Source organism: Bos indicus, chromosome 11 (genome assembly GCF_029378745.1).
Source record: "Bos indicus isolate NIAB-ARS_2022 breed Sahiwal x Tharparkar chromosome 11, NIAB-ARS_B.indTharparkar_mat_pri_1.0, whole genome shotgun sequence".
In the NCBI taxonomy this organism is placed as follows: domain Eukaryota; kingdom Metazoa; phylum Chordata; class Mammalia; order Artiodactyla; family Bovidae; genus Bos; species Bos indicus.
In genome coordinates, this window is record NC_091770.1 from 32361282 (window position 1) to 32381715 (window position 20434).

Below are 20434 nucleotides of genomic sequence, written 5' to 3' on the forward strand. Positions count from 1 at the left end.
CTTAAATCAGAATGGAGCAAATGCATTTGGAAAGTTGAGATGACTCTAAATAGCAAGATTCCTTACTGCATTAGTTATCTCAGCTGATCACTTATTTATGATGCCATAAAAACCCACATGCCTTTGATACTGATTGTTAGGTATTTTCAGAAAGGCAGCTAAAATCATTTTTCAAGGATTCTCATTTTGACAACTTTATTTTGAATTGAAAATCTACGATGATTCAATAACCGTTGTGTTGAGAGGGGTTTTTTGTTTTACTTTGTTTTCTTTTTTTCCCCCAATATTAGCAATGAATTCAGCTTTTGTGGTCAGTTGTAAACCCTATTCAGCTTATTGGAAATTACAGAAGTATAGCAGAACACGAAGATTAATAAATAAACAGCACTTTGAAAATTAAGACCCTGCAAATCTGTGATAATGTATTTTGGTGTTTGGTGGTTTTCCTAATCATTTTAGGATGAAACCCTGAAGGCAGGACTGAAAGAACATGTTGACCTAATCAAAGACCTTCTGAGACACTGGTGCAGGTAACAGAAGAACTTGTAGGCTAAATAAAAGCAAAACAAAATAAACTTATGTGATCACATAAGGCAGAAGAGATAAATTAAACCTCAAGAACAGAAAGGGGGATGAAGATATGCTTCTACATCTTCCAGAAGATAGTTTATTTAGAACTATGATGATAAGAACCCTCCAGGGTTTTTGAATATATGATAACTTACTATGGGTGTTATTTTGATACATCAATAAAATATGACTATCTCTTATTGATAAAAGACCACATGGGTCTTTGAAAATATTGTGAGGACATAAGAAGATAAAGAATTGAAACCAAACAAATTAGTAACTCTCTGAATGCAGAGATATAAGGAAGAGTCCCCAAGCTATAGTCAGTTATGACAACTTTAAAACTTGAATAGAAAAGTTTTTCATTCATGAACTATTATTTGACATTCACTAAGTGCTAATTAAATTCTTGTGTGAGGTTTAGGACTTAGAGAAAATGTCTGGTCCCAGGATATAAATGGCAAGAGTCCACTGTATTTTCTTGATGTGTACATATCAAAAGGAGTATAAGATGGCATAGACGTAATCTTTCTGCCTTTTTCTTTTATATCTCCAAATACCTTTGCCGATTCACTTCCCCCGTCCATTGCATGTAACTTTAGACAATTCTTTTCTCAAGTGAGAAAAGAAATAAGGACACTGGATCCAAATCTGTTGATGTTACCAGAATTACAACCTCATGCTTCCAGCCAGATGGAATAATATCTACTGGACTATCATATTTCTACAAATTTAGCAAAACTGCCTAAAGTCACACTAAAAACACACAAAGAGTAATTCTTTGTGGACAGAAAATTGAGATGAATTCACACCTGAAAAAAAAGAGTCAAAAACATTTTTAAAAACAGTAATAGCTATAAGGCCTTATTACCCCTAGAGTATACTTATGCTTTCTGTAATCAAGCACTAGTTGCTCTGGTGGGGCAGGGGGAGGGAAATGTCCAAAGAGCAGAGTTATATGTTATTTACAAAAAGCTAGCAGTAAAAGCTAAAAGCAGAATCTGTATTTTAGAAGTACTTACTATATGCAGCTCTAGGTAGTCACCCAGGCCAGAAGAACTGTCCACTCGCACCAATACAGCTTCTTTCTGAACAGTACTAAACCCTATGGCCAGTCTGTCTGCTCGTGTACTTGGCCGGTCATTAGGAGGCCACTTATACGTGATTTGTCCACCACCTTTGCTAAAGATATACGTTGTCCCAGCTGGAAAACAAAAACCAAAACCAATTAGTCCAAATATATCAGGGTACACTTTCCTATGTATTATTATGTTGACATATTAGTAAAGTATTAAATTTACAGCTTGGCAATCATAAATAAAATAAAAAGAACAGAAACCAAAAACCTATGGCAAAGTGAATAAGCAAATAATAGATTATAATCATACATGTTCAAGAAAAAGTTTTTTTTTTTTTAAATATCAAGGCAGCTTCATTTTTAATACACTCATTAAATCTACCAGCAGGTGTTTCAGAACAAACGAGAGATTACTGCTTTTCCACAGAGTTGGACAAGCATGCAATGTAATGGGGTTTTCTTTCTTTCTGCCAGTTAGAAAAAAATAATATAGTAGAAAACAATTGGTTGCTTCAAAAAGGAGCAGAAACATGTATTAACTTGTGTCTGAAACAAGAGCTGCGTGTAGGTGTGACAGGGTCACAGAGCACAGCAAAGCAAATTGCAAGCATGCTACAAATCGACTTTTATGAAGAGAGGGCCTGTTCACATATGACAGGTGATAACTAATGGATGAGCAGCCATAAGACCAATAGTCATGTCAAGAAAATACAGATAATAGATCCCATTCATAGATGTCAGGTCTTATATAACACACAATATCTAGTAGCTGTCAAACTATCCAGTGGCATAAAAAGATCCATTTTTTTCCAAAGCAAATGCTGGTCTTACAACAATGAGAATAATGGCATAGCCTCATTTGCTAAGTATTCAAATTTTACTTTACGATGGTGATATCAGTAAAGTATCCATCTTGCTTTAAAAAGAGCTTTGTTCAAACGAGTGTCCTAAACATCCAATGTGTTAAAGTCCTATCTCATTGTAGCACTGACATCCACCTCATTTAATGCAATAAAATTAATTCTTTGAGTCAGAAATTTTGGAAGAGACATGCAAAGATATACATAAAGGAGAATGAATCTTCCTCCATACTAAATGGGACCAGAGAAATATTTCTTTTATTATCCCAAGAATAGACTTTAAGGTACAATTTATAGAAAGGAGTGTAGCTTTCCAATAACAAAAGATGTTAGTATATATTTATTATGTACCTACTACCTGCCAATATGGTAAGGGAAGCAATAAGATTAAATATCAAAATTTGGTCTCAAAGTATCTTGAGTGTATGGAAATACAGCTTCTACCAAGAATAAGGGTTGTATTAAAAGTTGAGTATACAGCTGTATATTTTCAAGGTATCTACATATTGCTCAGTTGCTCAGTGGTGGACAACTCTACAATCCCAATGACTATAGCCTGCCAGGCTCCTCTGTCCATGGAATTTTCCAGGCAAGAATACTAGAGTCAGTTGCCATTTCCTTCTCCAAAACGGGACACACAGAACATACCCTTAACTGTGGGTTTGAGCTGTGGGCTCTGGGAAAACAACTATAACAGACAACCTATGAATGAATGTAAGTCTCTCAGTCATGTCTGACTCTTTGCAACCCACCAGGCTCCCCTGTCCATGAGATTCTTCAAGCAAGAACACTGGAGTGGGTAACCATGCCCTTCTCCAGAGGATTCCCAATCCAGGGTTCGCAGGTAGACTCTTTACCATCTGAGCCACCAGGGAAGCCCCAAAGCCCTGACGGGATATTAAGTCTTATTTTCTATGTGCATGCGCGCATGCGTGCTCAGTCATTTATGACCCCATGGATTGTAGCCTGCCAGGCTCCTCTGTCCAAGGAATTCTCCAGGCAAGAATACTGGATTGGGTTGCCATTTCCTCCTCCCGGGGATCTTCCCAACCAGGGACTGAACCCTGGTCTCCTGCACTGGCAGGCAGATTCTTTACCACTGTACCACCCGGGAAGCCCACATTAAATTTCTATGAACCAAAAATAAATAAATAAATTTCTATGAACCAAATTTACCAATTTAATGAAGTTAACTTAGTGTCACATTTATATACATTTAATTAAATAGGTGATGATATAATTTTTTTCCTCTTTTTATATTTTGGGGTCAATTACTCTTGGCATTCTGTCTGAAACTTTTCCATAGGTCCTTGAGAAACTCCAAAGAACCCTACAATATGCCTGATGTGCCTGATTGATTAAATAGGCCTTGGTGTGTAGACCTGACCCAAGAAACATATCAGGATAATACTGTATAAAAGAAATAAAACAAAATCTTGGTAAACTGCAGTGGTAGAGGGACTATTCATTTTCTTGAGTACTAATGTCTGAAAGCAGTTTCTCTGTCTCATGTGAGAACATGTAAGTTATGTCTGAAATGTACTAATCAGTGTGCAAATAAAGAGATACAGGAAGGATATACATATTTGTATATCAGAAATGCCAGAGCCTTCTAGGCCCATTTATGTTCTACATTATCAGAGGATTATTAATCACAATATTAACAAGCAAGCACAATTTTATAAATATTCATCTGCTTGGTAACTATTGCAAATGATTAAGTATTAAATGCTTCTGAATTTAAATGTAGACATATGGCCTACATTGATAAAAACAGGACAAGAACATATAAAAGTAAAGGTTTCTTTAAAAAGAGAATGTGTTGGTGACCTCTGTGGTGGTACTTGATTGATTTTATGTTCCTCTTTTTAATTAACTTTGTCCTCTAATGACTATATATTGCAAATTAAAAATATTCAAGTAGAGATGTTACTTAACGATATAAAACAAATCTAAGGACTCAGATGTTTTCCAGAATCATCAGAGTAAGGGAGTCTGGCAAAGCAACAATATCATACATTATATGATCATTTTTAACATTAAAAACCACTTTCACAACAATTTTTTTCATTTTCTCTTTTTCTGTATGGAAAGTAGGGCAAGCATTACCCCCACAACACATCTGAGAAAACAAGTTAATCCTTATGACTGAATTAACTAAGGTTGCAAACTTGGAAGAGCTAGTAGAAATCTAGTATCCAGATTCTACTCCTGTATTTTTTTTAACAGAAATGTTTCTATTACCATAACAAGACTGTCAAGAAAAAGTTAATTGGATATGTCAGTCTGAATTTATCAAGGCCAACTGCTATCATATTCGAATGTCTCATATCCATAAAGTGACATTTGCACCTCATGATCGTATACTGTCTTTTCACCTCACAATGCTTTTAAAGAAAGAAAAAAATAAATAACATGTAAATGTGAAATGACAGAACATTTAATGTATGTAGATTAACATTTAGTTTAGGGTACACTTCCCAAACTTGTGGAACTATGAAAGTTTCCAGTTGCTCAGTTGCAGAACTTCAGGATAATAATTTAAAGGTTTATATTTTCAGTAAGATAAATGTCATAATACAAATATCATTACTCAAGATTTGATTTCATCTCATATTTCAAAATTTTCCAATAAGTGTTAAGCCTTGGCAACTAGCATGCCAGTAGCTACTCTGTCTTCCTTATAGTGACTTTCTAATTTATCAAGTTTTGCCAAAACCAAGCAGAAACAAGTATACTACCATGTGCCAAATGATGCAATTATTTCTAGTACCCTCTTTCCTCAGATATATCTGAAAATCAATCTGTCTCCTTTTTTTCTTCTATATGCACAATAGTGCATTGTAATGTACTCATCAGCACAATTCTATAATAAGCAAGAGACTCAGATGCCCAGCTTCCAACACAACTCTCTACACTTTCCTCTATAAACATCTTGATTTAAAACAAAAAAACAAAACAAAAAACCCATTTTGCATCAAACTCTATGTTCTCAAGAATCTACGTTCTTAAAGTCCTCCTTCCATCAAGATAGAAAATTACAATATACTCTATTTTGGTGACCTTAAAAATATGAGAATACTTCCACAATAAAATATAGATGACTAATGTGTCAAAATCTACTTCATTTAACATGCATCTTTCTGAACCAAGGATATGAGGTATACTGTTGCAGAAGAGATCAGAAATTAAGAATGCAAGTTTTGGACTCAGACAGACCTGGGTGCGAATTCCAACTGTATCATTTACCAGTTACGGACACTGACTATGTTTTTATTCTCTTTCATTCTTGGGTTTCCTATCCTTGGGGATATTAACACTGCCCCATAGAGTTTCTGCCAGGAATGCATGAAAAATTGCACAGTAAAACCTGGGTCCAATTCCTGGCGTATGGTAAATACTCAATACACTTTAAAGAGAATGGATAATGTATGCATGCATGTGCTGTGCTGTGCTGTGGGTGTATGCTCAGTAGCCTCTGACTCTTTGCGACCCTTGGGACTGTAACCCGCCAGGCTCCTCTGTCCATGGGATTTTTCAGGCAAGAAAACTGGAGTAAGTTGCCATTTCCTTCTCCAGGGGAACTTCCTAACCCAGGGATCGACCTCGCTCCTCTTGTGTCTCTGCATTGCAGGCAGATTCTCTACCCACTAAGCTATCAGGGAAGCCCATGTGTGTAGTGAAGTGAAGTGAAGTCGCTCAGTTGTGTCTGACTCTTTGCAACCCCCATGGATTTCTTTGCGACAGTTCATGGAATTCTCCAGGCCAGAATACTGGAGTGGGTAGCTGTACCCTTCTCCAGGGGATCTTCCCATCATAGGGACTGAACCCAGGTCTCCACATTGCAGGCAGATGCTTTACCATCTGAGCCACTAGGGAAGATAATGTATGCTGACAATTTAAAATAACCAACATTGAAACATTGTTGGTTTAAGAGTCTTTAGAAATGTTTGATCCATTTCAAAATTGTGTCAAACCAAATGCCTTTTAAGAAATGGCTTTCCTACATCCCGGTTTTTATTACACTTTCCAGTATTTTATTCTTTAGATTAGCACTTTTGTCACATAAACCCATTCCATTATTATTTACATTCACTAATAGTTGACAAAGGGAATGATATTAAATTGCATCATTTTCATGAGAAAAAGAATATTAGTTCATTGCTGTAAAACATCTAGCATGGTAAGATTTATAACATGACACAAAAATTCACTTTGTTAAATAAAGGGGGAAGCTACGCAAGATGAACTGCCATTTAGCTACATTTTTAAAAATTTTATTTTATAGGAACATGTTTTACTCTATTATATAAGTAAATTCAATGCACAGCAACAGTACATCTTAATCACACAGAGAAGAACTTGGAGGAATGTGGTACCTTTCTTATTTATGCATGTTTCTATATGGCAAGCACTAGCACATCAGTGCCATGACTAATAATGGATTTATTGAAAATTAATCCTGACATCCATCACATCACTAAATGTATAGGTGACTCAAACTTAAAGTGGTTTTCAGCAATCCTCACATTTAAGCTATAGAGTAAGTCTATATTCAGTTCATTTCAGTCACTCAGTCGTGTCCGACTCTTTGCAACCTCATCAATCGCAGCACGCCAGGCCTCCCTGTCCATCACCAACTCCCGGAGTTCACTCAGACTCACGTCCATCGAGTCAGTGATGCCATCCAGCCATCTCATCCTCTGTCGTCCCCTTCTCCTGCCTTCAATCTTTCCCAGCATCATGGTCTTTTCAAATGAGTCAGCTCTTCACATAAGGTGGCCAAAGTATTGGAGTTTCAGCTATATTACTCACTCCAAATTCATTAGCAAAGCTGGCTTCACCAGATACAAATTTAGCAGTGTCAACATACTTTACACTGCAATAAGCGTCTGTAAAAATTATACACGGGCTCTTCTAATGTTTTAACTCTCTGTGATGTTATAATAAATGTATTTTTAGATTTTTACTTAATATCTATTTACATAAAGGGGTCTCTCCCCTCCTTTTTCTTTCCAACCATCTCTACGTTAGCCTAATTTCTCCAAGTGCTAATACACTCCCTCCAACAGGTTGAACCTTTCTGAAGAAGAAAACCAATCAGCATGGACAGTTCTGCTTGAGTATTGGTTGCCTTGGATCCTTGGAACATGAGCAATAATATAATTAACTTCAGAATAGATTAGCTTCTAACTCATAACATAAGTATATGAATAAAATGTCCTTTTCTGAAAGCCTATAATTCTGTCAATGTCATCATGTAACCAAAATATTCAGGCCATTATGATTCTATTAAATGTAACAGGGATGTAACACTTTTTTCCAGTGAAACTCTGCCAGGCAGTCAGATGGAAATTTAAAATAAAAGTTATAAATAAGGGGAGCTTTTATTTCTCCTACAACCTTGTCAAGACTATTGCTTAATCTCAATTTCTTGAACAATTTCTACCTATATGGAGCCATTATTCTGAATAAAGTTCACAGAAAACAAAAACAATAAGACCACCTTGTATTAAAAAAATCGGTCTAAAACTAGTAAAACAAATAGATTAATAAATCTGAACAATCTTACTTGTATTCTAAAGCAACAATTTCTGTCTACATTAATGTAAATTCTTTACAAGATCACAAAGAATTAAGTTGTGAGCACTATAAATTCCTAATTCCTAAAATTTCATATAACAGCCTTAAAAATCAGGAAAGGTAGGCACTATATTAGGAGAGATGACTAGAATCAGAGTAACAGGAGTTTCTACCTATAATATGTAATCAACTCTAAATCTAAAAAGTAATAACACCAATTACCAATATTGAGAATAAGAGACAGCCCTCAATGCTACAGATCTAAGGGTGAAAAAATGTTAGGAAAGAAAGGAAAATAAAGACTATATATATCACAATTTGAGACTCCTGATGTAAGATGCAGACTTGGTAGAAATAACAAATACATTAAACTAGCTAAAGAGACTAGAAAATAAGACAAGGTTTTTACCCATACATCTTTGAGAAAGAGAGCAGGTAGGTCTTCCATGAAAAACATGGCAAGAAACAAGACATGTCACTGAAAAGGCTTAGATACTGGCCTCATAGCCTGAATCAGAGCAAAGAAAAGAAAGTCAACAAGAGTTTAGATAATTCCCAAAGAACCAAAGCCTTAAGAAAGTAACTCATGATGACATTCCAGATAGAAGGAGCATTGATATGGCACATTGCAAAGTCCATCAGAACCCTAGACCTTGGGAATTAAGGAAATTTACTGAATTTAAAAAAAGTTTGTTGAACATCTATTAAATTGAATGTAAGCTGACAAAACTGTGAGTACCCTGCTTCAAAAATTTTGTTAGAGTGACACTGTATTGACTCACCACACACACACACACATACAGGGCTTCATTAAAAATTCATTGTGAACTTGGTTCAAACTTTTTCACAAAGATTCTTGAGCCCCATGAAATCAGGAGTTAGACTCTCAGGGTCCATGAGGACTCACTAGGCATTAAAAACTCATTTCTCCCAAAGTTTCAATGTGATTAAACAAGCCTGAACCACTCAAACTCCACAGCAGACCTATGAGTCATGAAAGAAAAGAATCATTGCCACTAAGCCAGACCATATGAGTTTTAGCGTGGGTCCAGTCAAGGTACCATTTTAAAAAGAAAAATGGCATGAGCTTGTTAGTTGCTCAGTTGTGTCCAACTCATCGCGACCCCAATGACTGTAGCTTGCCAGGTTCCACTGTCCATGGGATTTCCCAGGCAAGAATACTGGAGTGGGTTGCCATTTCCTTCTCCACGGGGTCATCCTGACCCAGGGCTCGAACCTGGGTCTCCTGCATTGCAAGCAGATTCTTTACTGTCTGAACCACCAGGGAATTTTATTCTATAAGAAATTTTAAACAAGTTAAAACTCAAGAAAATGGAATAGCAAAAAAGTATCATGATTTCTATAAGCTCAGTAATCACTTCTCTTAAAGGTAATTTCAATAGCAACTGTGTACCTCAATGACAAAGTAGTGAAGTTTCCCCTTTGCCTATTTGGCCCAAAATTTTTCTCTAATAAAAGCCTTTTTAAATAAATATACTGTATTTTTCTGTAATAAAAATTCTATTTTCCTGTGATCTTGGCAAGGATAATATATGTATAAGTGTATCATATATAGTTTTCATTTTGGTATTTGACATTTCCATACTTTGACATTTATGGAAAGAATAAGCTATATGGAAAAAAGTATTCAATCTTTGGAAAAACAAGTGTACTATTCTTAATAAATGAAATAATTCTCAAGTGGATTCAGGGCTGATCTACCTTGTTCATATCCTAGATATTTGTTCAGGGATAGCACAAATAGCTGCACAGACTGCACTGCACAATCAAGAAGGCAGTGTTAACATAAATGCAACACGAATGGTGTGCAAAGTTGAGACTACGTAAATAGCCACTGATGTCAAATGTAGTCATTTGAATAAGTCATTCTTTCTCTATCTTATAAGGAAATTAATCAAAATAAGAAACATACCCAAGCTGACCTATCTTTTGGTTGTCTAATATGTGAAAGGAGCTAGGAGTATAAAGCTGAAAACACACAGCCCTTTTCCCCAAACAGGTAGGATCTGTGAATCAGAGATAAATATCAGGACAAGAGTTTATGAGAGATATCATGAAAATGGTATTCAGCCACGTCATTACCTATGCTGGATTTTTTGTTTAACAATCTTAGAAAAGAAGACAATGTTAAAGGCACTGATTAATGGTAACGATAAAAAGAGCAGAAAAATTATTAACAAGAACAATTATATCTATATTTTCTTTCTTTTCAGATCAAAGTCATATAACTGTTTCAAATATTCACTTGAAATAATGTTTAGTGAATATTATTACTAAATTTATACAACAAGCAACAAGTAATACTTCACTTCATGGTTTTTTTGCAATATACTTTCCCTAGAAATTACTCATTATTTCCCTCTCTAAACACACTATGTAGAAAATACTCCCTCCAGGAAGAATTGAGTTGAATAGTTTTAACTGCCCAGGGAGACGAGCTTGTCCGAGATCAAATTCAAAGTTTTGGAATCTTTTAAAAGGCTCCTGGAATCTAAGTTATCTGGCTGAGAAGAAAAACAAGTAAATGGTAGACCTTCTGCCAATCAAATTAGAAAAAAAAATCATAAAGATAGCAAAGTATCTAGAGTTAAAAATAAAACTAAGCAAAGCAATCTCACAACCAATAACCCTAAGAACATCAAAGGTTTATGTCTTTCCTTCTGAAACTAGACTCCCTCAAGCAGTAAGTGAACTTTATTAAAAAGTCTCTGACAAGTAATTCAGTAATCAATTTGCATTACGCTACAGGCAGCAAGGAAGGAGGGAGAAAAAATCATACCTTCTGCTCCCTTAAGAAAACTCTCATTTTAAAAAACATATAATAAGCTGTGAATGCTCCTAATAAATTCTTTAAATTATTAGCGAGAGTCCCTTGGACTGCAAGGAGATCCAACCAGTCCATTCTGAAGGAGATCAGCCCTGGGATGTCTTTGGAAGGAATGATGCTAAAGCTGAAACTCCAGTACTTTGGCCGCCTCATGTGAAGAGTTGACTCACTGGAAAAGACTCTGATGCTGGGAGGGATTGGGGGCAAGAGGAGAAGGGGACGACAGAGGATGAGATGGCTGGATGGCATCACCGACTCGATGGACGTGAGTCTGAGTGAACTCTGGGAGTTGGTGATGGACAGGGAGGCCTGGCGTGCTGTGATTCATGGGGTGGCAAAGAGTCGGACATGACTGAGCAACTGATCTGATCTGATCTGAAAGGTTGCAAATGCCTAGTGATGACCTTCAGTTTACTTTTTCGTAAATTAATTGTCAAAATGGTTTTCAGAGTTAAGAATTTACTAGAATCATGGTGTAAAAAACATCATAGGGTAAAAACAACTGAAATGAACACAGACAATGCTGAAGAGCTCTTGGAGAAGACAAAGGGAAACTTTCCTTTTACAAATGACAAAATAGAGGCCCAGAGGAATCAAGTGGCTTCTTAATTTCACACAGATGTTTGGGGACTGTACCCGACTCTATTCCTAGTGCACAATTAAGAGCTAAGACTAAATGACTGCTTCTTGTTTAGATAAAGAAGCTAAAATTCACAAGTCAAGGTCTCACTTCAGTCATCTCTAGAGGTTTTTCTAATGATGTTTCCTTGGTCTGGTTTTGGTAGACTAAAAGTTTCTGAAATGGCACTTAGCAGAAATGATTCGTTCATATTCTGACATTTTCAGTGTCTAGCTTGAATCTTTAAAAGGCGTGGAGCCTTTGCAAATCTTTATTGCCAGCATCTTGCCTCAGAAGTCATCTCAGCTTTGGCTTGTTCAAATGCTTCCAAAATGCTGAACAGAGATGCAGAAGCCAAATCTTTATCATTAATACCATAATTACTTTTATTCCATACCAGATAGGCCTGACAGCTTTTCTCAGTGACACCATTTCCTGCCCTTAAAAGCAGAATTCAATCCTGAACACAAAACTGCATGTGGTTATTTTGAACTACTTTGAGGCCCCCATATCAATAATAAATTTCATAATACCCCAATCTCCTCTGCCTCCAATCTTTCCCAGCATCAGGGTCTTTTCCAATAAGTCAGCTCTTCACATCAGGTAACCAAAGTATTGGAGCTTCAGCTTCAGCATCAGTCCTTCCAGTGAATATTCAGGGCTGATTTCCTTTAGGACTGACTGGTTTGATCTCCTTGCAGTCCAATAAAACCAATTAAATTATTTATTTGTAATTTTAAACTGAAACTGGATAGAGTACTATTTGCTGATTCAGAAGTCACTCCAAACTAAGCTCTATCACTCAGGCATGCACATGTGGTAGAAGATACATTCTTCTCCCAAAGCGACTTTTACTTTTGCTGATTTATGCTTCTCTGCTGTACCTGGTTTTCTTTTCAGTCCTGCTTCCCATTCTCATTCCAGCCAAGGTGAATTCCCTCTCTTTACCATGTACAGAACTTGTCTTTAACTTGCATGCATTATATAATAAGTCAGAGTTGCCTTTTTTTGAAATTTCCATCTTTAAAAGTATGTATCCTAATGAAGGGGTCTTGCTTTAATTCTTGTTATCCTCATCAGACTTAGGTCTTTTATTCATTTATTAATCATTAATAAGAATCTGAAATAATGCTTGAACCAAGTAAGGACTGGTGATAGGATTATAAGCAACTTAAGGTTCCTGATTCTCAGATAAGTATTAACAAATTCCATGCTTATATCCATTTCTAAGTAATCTGAGTAATTTTACCTGTCAAACACAGAAACTCAGATGAAGAGAGAACCTTCCTAGATTACTCTGATAATGAACACCATTCTCCATTTCATTCTGTCTGTGGAAGAAATAAATCATGAATAGTCATGAGACTCTTTAACTAGGTAATGATGACCCTTTTGAGTCAGAACCAAGGCCCACAATTTTCTTGAATAACCCAGTCCAAAGTTCTCCATATTTTATAATGAAGAGATGCATATAATCTGCTAGTCCTTAAAAATTTATTAATCATCAGAGAAACCAAGGAGACAGCACCATAACCACAGTGATCAAAATTAACATTGGGTCCCCCAAATATGAAGTGCTGAGAAGGGCACAGCATCATTTCTATATTGCTTTTTGTCAAAAATGCATAGCCTCAACCTATCCATAAGAAAACATCCAAGAAACTCAAACTGAGGGACATTCTCCAAAAAAACTGGCAGCATTCTTTTCAAAAGTCAAGGTTAGGAAAAAAAAAAAAAGACTGAGGAATAGTCCCATATTGGAGGGAACTAAGGGGACATGACAGCTAGATGCATTGTGATATTTTCATGTGTTCAGTTCAGTTCAGTTCAGTTGCTCAGTCATGTCTGACTCTTTGCGACCCCATGAATTGCAGCACGCCAGGCCTCCCTGTCCATAACCAACTCCCGGAGTTCACCCAGACTCACATCCATCGAGTCAGTGATGCCATCCTGCCATCTCATCCTCTGTCGTCCCCTTCTCCTCCTGCCCCCTATCCCTCCCAGCATCAGAGTCTTTTCCAATGAGTCAACTCTTCGCATGAGGTGGCCAAAGCACTGGAGTTTCAGCTTTAGCATCATTCCTTCCAAAGACAGCCCAGGGCTGATCTTCAGAATGGACTGGTTGGATCCCCTTGCAGTCCAAGGGACTCTCAAGAGTCTTCTCCAACACCACAGTTCAAAAGCGTCAATTCTTTGGCGCTCAGCCTTCTTCACAGTCCAACTGTCACATCCATACATGACTACAGGAAAAACCATAGCCTGGACTAGACGAACCTTTGTTGGCAAAATAATGTCTCTGCTTTTGAATATGCTGTCTAGGTTGGTCATATATACTGTTGTGATGTAGTTGTGATGAATATGAACCATCAAAGATGGGGAATAGTGGGCAACATAGGAGAAAAGTTTGTATCTCCTTTAACATAACAAGAAAAAAATACCTAGGTGAGATTATTTTATAAGTTGCCTGGAAAATTGAAAATTGAAATTAGTGAGGTGGTCATGAAAGACTCTAACTCAAGACAAGGAGTTGGGATTTTTGACAAAAACAAAACACAGTGATGAAACAACAGCAGAAGGATGCTAGTGGAGAAAGAGAATACAAAAGCAATACAACAGTATAATTAAAAAATATAAACATCCATATATTCAATAAAAATTTAAGTATTTGCTATGTATAGAGCACCATGCTAGATGCTGGAAATGACAGAAAGGTATATGTTAAAGCTGTATGATCCAGTTTTTCAAAAATTCCCCTTTCAGGCAGTTGTGATTTCCTGAGTTTTTCTTTTGTATTTCCATTCTTTCAGCGGTTGTTCAGATTGCACCACCATCAATCTAAAATGTAATAAATACTCATCCTTACTGATTCAATATTTTCCTGCCTCTCCCTAATTTAAATTTACTATACAAACTAGCATTAGATTCATTTTGTTTTGAAATGGTCTCTGAAATCACTCTTCTATTCAAAGACCTTCTAGGATTAAACAACTATCAATTTAAAAGAAAAACCCTAAAACTGTGAACATCCTCCACACAAACCAATCCTCTACATCAGTCAAACTGGAGAATTCACTCCATCTCCTGAAATACCCCCAAATTCTTTTCAGAAAAAATAAAATTTAATATAGTTCTGGAAAAATAAAAGCAAATGTATTTTTGTGGGCAGGGTTTTCATGAGAAAAGTCACACAGGCACAAAACAGGTTCCAGAGAGATGGAGAAGGCCACTTACATTAATGACATCATCTTTTTTCAGAAGATATATTTTTAGGCACTATTATTTCTTATCTCTTTGTCTCCTGAATTAAATCTCTAGATAAATACAGAGTACGAATCAGATAGTGGAATTTAGGACTGTTCAAGGTCAGTGCTAAAAAAGATTAGATCAGTTCTAGCAGTTTAGAATATTCATAATTCTATGAAATGCAAATTTCCTTTAACAAAGAGTCACATAGCTTCACAAATTTAGAAAAATGGGATATTACTGTCATTGAGATAAATTGTATTTAATAAGAAGTGTCCTGGTGATATCTACTATTTATCCTGAATCTTCTCATTTCATCTTTATCAAAAATGAAACCACTTCTCATTTTCTTAAGTGTTAGTCTGTCTATGCTTAGTAGAAAAAGCAACAATTCCAGCAACTAAATTAAAATATAATTTTTTTGTTCATTTGTTTATTCATTCTTCATCTCAGACTCTTTGAAACAGCTTAGTGAAGATGCCAATAATAATAAATATCAGCCAGTTCTCGAGGTATCAATCCACCTATTTTCATAGTAATAAGTACAAGAAGAAAAAATTGGGAAATTAGACCACTTATATTGACAAGCAATTTTTGGTATTTGAAAGATTTAAAATACAAAGATGGATTTTTTTTTTAACCTATGAAGATATTTGTCCAATGGAATTTAACACAGGAAATGAATTTTGAAAGTGATGGAAAATGAAAAAAAAAAAAAAGTTCTCTACAGAGATCTATTTCACCGCTCATGTGAAGATATATAACTATGTGTGAGAGTCATTTTTGAAGTTGAAATGACTGAAACATTAGAGAGTGGATTAAAGTGCCAAATCAGCCCCAGGGCAGGGAAGTGTCAAATTTTTCTTCTTTTATGTTAGTCTTCCTAGACTAAAATTACAAGGTGGTTCCAATCTGAACCTCAGATCCTTGAATACTCAGGTCCCCAAACTCAAAAGACCCTCAGGTTTGAAATATAAGTCTTTGAGCTCTACAGTCTTCAAATAGCATGTCTGAAAAAGGTTGAAAAAGAGCTACAAGACAAAGAGGGTAGGGCCCTATTAAGGGATAAAATAGGCTTCAAACTTAAAAACAATCATATATAGGTCCATCCTTAAAATTTTAATTTGTTTTCCATTGGTTATTGTATTGAAGTTTGCCATGCCATCTGTCTTTAAAGTCTTTTAAATTAAATCTATTGATTCTTGTGGGGAAAAGAGGCTAATTCAGTATAGTCTGCTTACTATTAATCACTAATTAAAATTAATTATGAACAATGTGATCATTTTTCCTTGACCATTCTCAATCATTAATCAAAAAAATGACATGACTTTCAGTTTCTTCTTTGGTATATTGAAGTGATAGTTCTATGACTTTTGGGTAGATGTTACTGAAGTGAAGATTTTAGTCAGATTTGTAACAATAATGCCATCTAAACGCTGCATTTAACCAAGAGAGCAGTATTTTTGGAACAGCAGGCAGTATAAAAGTGCTTTGTGAATATTAACATATTCCAGCAAATTAGTTTGCACTCATTATCATAAGCAATTACTTACTGTTTAGATGCAGCTCATATTAAATTGGCAAGCAATTTGCAAGAATTAAAACATAACAGAGAGAGCTTTCTGAAAATTCAACAATATACTGAGACAAATGGTGCTACTAGGTTCACAGACCATATACCAAACAAGGTTACCGATTAAACATATTTAGCATTAAAATAATAGTTGACTACATGGGCTTTGTAATGCAAGATAATTTTGTAACTATTGTTTGGAATGCTATCAATGCAATTATGCATATCAGAGCCTAGAAGACATTTAAAAAAAAAGGCTGAAGAGAAAGTGGGAAGCTTTTGTTTTCTGAGAAGGAACTAGCTGTCAATTTGACTAAATTTTGGTAGTTTAATAACCCATTACATTGTCTTGAGTTATTTGGGACTACTTAATCTTCCCCTTAAAGAAGTTTCTGTCATCTTGATCTTTCTCTCCAATTATATCTGTGGTGAAGACTGCTGCTGTTCACCACTATTCATTTCAATATCTTTAATAATAGCACTCGAAGCTGGGCATACAGTTAAAACTGGGCATACAGCTGTCCAGCTATAGCCTACATTTCCCATTCACCTTTGCAGCTTGATGGGGCCACGTGACTAAATTCTGGCCAATGATACTGGGGCAAAAATGATGTGTGACTCTTCCAGTTATGGGCCTGAAAGGTACCTGCACTTTACTGGTAGGTCCCTCTCTCTTTATGCTGAGTGATAACCAAAAACTGGAACTTTCCTAGTGGCTCAGATGGTAAAGAATCTGCCTGCAGTACAGGAAACCTATCCCCTGGAGAAGGGACTGGCTACCCACTCCATTATTCTTGCCTGGAGAATCTCATGGACTGAGGAGCCTGTTGGGCTACAGTCCATGGGGGTCACAAAGAGTCAGACACGACTGAGTGACAAACACTTAACCAAAAACTGAGCCAGCTGCCTTAGAACTAGAGATGGAAGATCCTATGTGACGAGCGGGGAAAAAAGAAAGGAGAAAAAAAAATTACATTTTGCTCATACCTATGTATTATGGAGGCATGAACATTTTTACAGCAAAGGGTGTTTATAATAGACTTTAAAACAAAATGACAAAACATTTCTAAGTACTTTTTTTGTATTCATGACAGTCAAATAAATGATAGGGAAACTGTAATTATCTATATTTTAAAAATTTAAAAGAAATTGGTGTTCACGATGTAAAGTGATTTGTCCATGGTCACATAGTAATGTGAAACTTTTCTTATCAAAACCTCTGCAAGGTTAGTAACAAACTATTACCCTTTTTATGGTTAGACAAGGTTACTCACCCAGGCAGATTCAGTGGGGGTGGGGATGGGAGGGGTCGGGGGAAGGGACCATAGGTTTTCCTGAATCTACCCCATTCCCAAATTCTTTTCTCCCTGGCAAAATCAGAATGGCATCTATTGTAAAACATATTCAAGAATGTGGTCTGTGACCCTGAAGCAAAGTGAAAAAACAGACCAGCACTGACTTCATTTGCTTGACTATAGAGCATTCACTTTAGGAAATTTGTAATTGTGAATTCTTCCTCTGCCTCTTTGAGATGTAAAACTTCTTCCAGCTTCTTGATAGTTTTATAACGTAGGAATGTGTTTCTTAAGAGCCTAGGAGCTATCTCTTTGAAAGGTAATCATTAGGAAAGACAGAGTCCCTCTGTCCCAATCTCTGTGGAAAGGTAGAAGCCAAACTTGGATAAGCACCAATTAGCAAACACCTTGAGCAACCTTCCTCTCCCACCTCCAGTGTCCACCAGCATTTTATCACTACTCACTCCAGCACTTAAAAAGTCTCCAGTCTTTTGTTTCAGAAGAGTTGCCTTCAATCCCTCTCCCTTTTTCAACTTTTCTGGTGCCATTCTTCTTTGATATCCATGACTCGTGATAAATTATTCACATTTATCATATTATTTATTCTGCCATCTAAGCTAGTCAGCCTCAGAAAAAGAAATAGCAACCCAGTCAAAATAAAGATAGAGAATTGTTTCTTCATCTGAATTTCACTTCCTCATTCACAGAAAAAAATATTTACTTCTCCACAGAAATTAAATAAAGTATTATCAGGGAAGGTTAGTAATAAGAAATTTGGAGAAACGTTCTTTAGAGGTATTTTTATACACTAATTCAAAATGCTAAATAATCTGAGGAACATCTATAGAGCCTGAATTGTAAGAGAGTTTTATAACAAAATGGAGTTCCCTGGTGGTTTAGACAGTAAAGATTCTGCCTGCAACATGGGAGACCTGGGTTCGATCCCTGGGTCAGGAAAATCCCTGGAGAAGAGAAAGGCGACCCACTCCAGTATTCTTGCCTGAAGAACTCCTTGGACAGAGGAGCCTCGCAAGCTACAGTCCATGGAGTCACAAAGAGTCAGACACAACTAAACGACTAACACTTTCAATTCTTTTTATAACAAAGCAGTGATCATTCTATCTCCATTTCCTGAGAACAGTCACAGCAAAAAATATATAATTATCAATATAGAGCAAATTTTACTTATTTTATTTTCTATTAGTTTTATATTGTTTGTCTCTAATATTCTATCTTGAGGATAAGACTAGTCCTCATGGTTCCTTGTATTTACCTCAGAGTCTAGAATACCACTAGATAACTTTGCAGATATACAACTACATGTGATGTGGTAAAAAAATAAAATATATCTTTATTTCCATTTGATGTTTTAGAATCAAATACCTTTGCACTACATGTATAACAAAGGATTTATTAATGGGAAGCTGGAAACAAAGAGAAGCATAATGTGTCAAAATCCGCAAGTCAGCAACTTTTCTCAGTGCCTTGAAAAAAACTGTAATTTAGAAAATATCTTCAAAAGGCTATAAATTGGGATTACTGAGAAAAAGGTTATTCAAAAATAATCTAGTTGATTTATTTTCTTTTTCAAATGTTAACTTTGGAATAAAAGAAAAAGTCTTGGCTTTGGGTTGACACACATTTATCATATGCTATTTTTGAATATACATTTGTATATTTCACATAATTATCTACATTTACATACTCTTCTTTTATCAACTCTAATGCGTATATACTTAAAACCAACATAAAAAATCTGTGTAGTTTATATACACATACACACATAAAACGCCAAGTTCGCTGATCAGAGAAGGTGAACTTTTAGATAACCAGTATCACACCGGGGACAGATTAATTAAAATAAAACAGCAGAACAAATGAAAAATAAAAAAAAATAACCCTTCCCTTTAAGAAGGGCCTAAAATAAACCTCTTCTGAAGTGGTTTTTGGTGCTACTCAAATTTATACTCTCTCAAAACTAAAATAAGCAGGCTCTAAATAAGAGAAATTTTCTCAAGCTGGGATTTACCTCTTTTTTTTTTTTTAAATGAAAACAAACACCTAGAATATCATAAAGGTGTATTTTACAGGATAGAAAAGGTGTTTCCCCCCAGCCCCCACAAGATGTTAGGGGTTTTTCAAGCAGCGTGGAAATTCTTATATCAATAAGGGTCAATCATCTTTTATTCTTCTGCCATTTTAATACTTGTAACCAACACATTTCCACATCCATTTACTGTGTTCTCATCTGTCTGGCAAATACCATTTCTCTTCCATGTACTATATAACACATTCTGAGGGGTAGATTTCCAATAGAATAGCCAATTTCCCTTTCAATCCCACTAATGACATGAAAGCCTAAAACCCACACTGTCTCACCTGTGTTTGAAATGGACTCAGAATTGGAAATGACAATTTCCACTGTAACTTCCTAAGACATTCACTAATAAGCTGATCAAATGTTTCTGTGCCCATGAAGAGGTGAGAGTCCACTGTAATAAGTGTGTAGGGAAATGCACAAAAAAGAATGTCCCTTCCACAAATAGCTTGGCTAATCACCCTGGAGGAATCAGCTATCATATTTTCACTATCTTCTGCCCATATTCTTCCAAGATAATCTTCACCATGTCAAAGAGACTCATGCCAAAGAGGATGGGGCTTACACTGAAGCAAAAAGGAAGTTATATGGAAGATTTTCACTGGGGAGATGACATGATGGAATTTGAATTTTAACGAGATTACTGGGGCTTCTAGTGGAAAATGGG

The 20434-nt window shown here is 36.0% G+C and overlaps 1 protein-coding gene across 23 annotated transcripts in view; it reads right to left on the reverse strand.

Moving 5' to 3' along the window:
• NRXN1 (neurexin 1) overlaps nt 1-20434 on the reverse strand; it is a 1219761-nt gene that overhangs the window by 352668 nt on the left and 846659 nt on the right. For all 23 annotated transcript variants that reach the window (XM_070798634.1, XM_070798636.1, XM_070798622.1 and 20 more), the window contains one exon: nt 1593-1774. In XM_070798634.1, coding sequence (XP_070654735.1) covers nt 1593-1774 — 182 coding nt within the window. The remainder of the gene's footprint in view (nt 1-1592; nt 1775-20434) is intronic.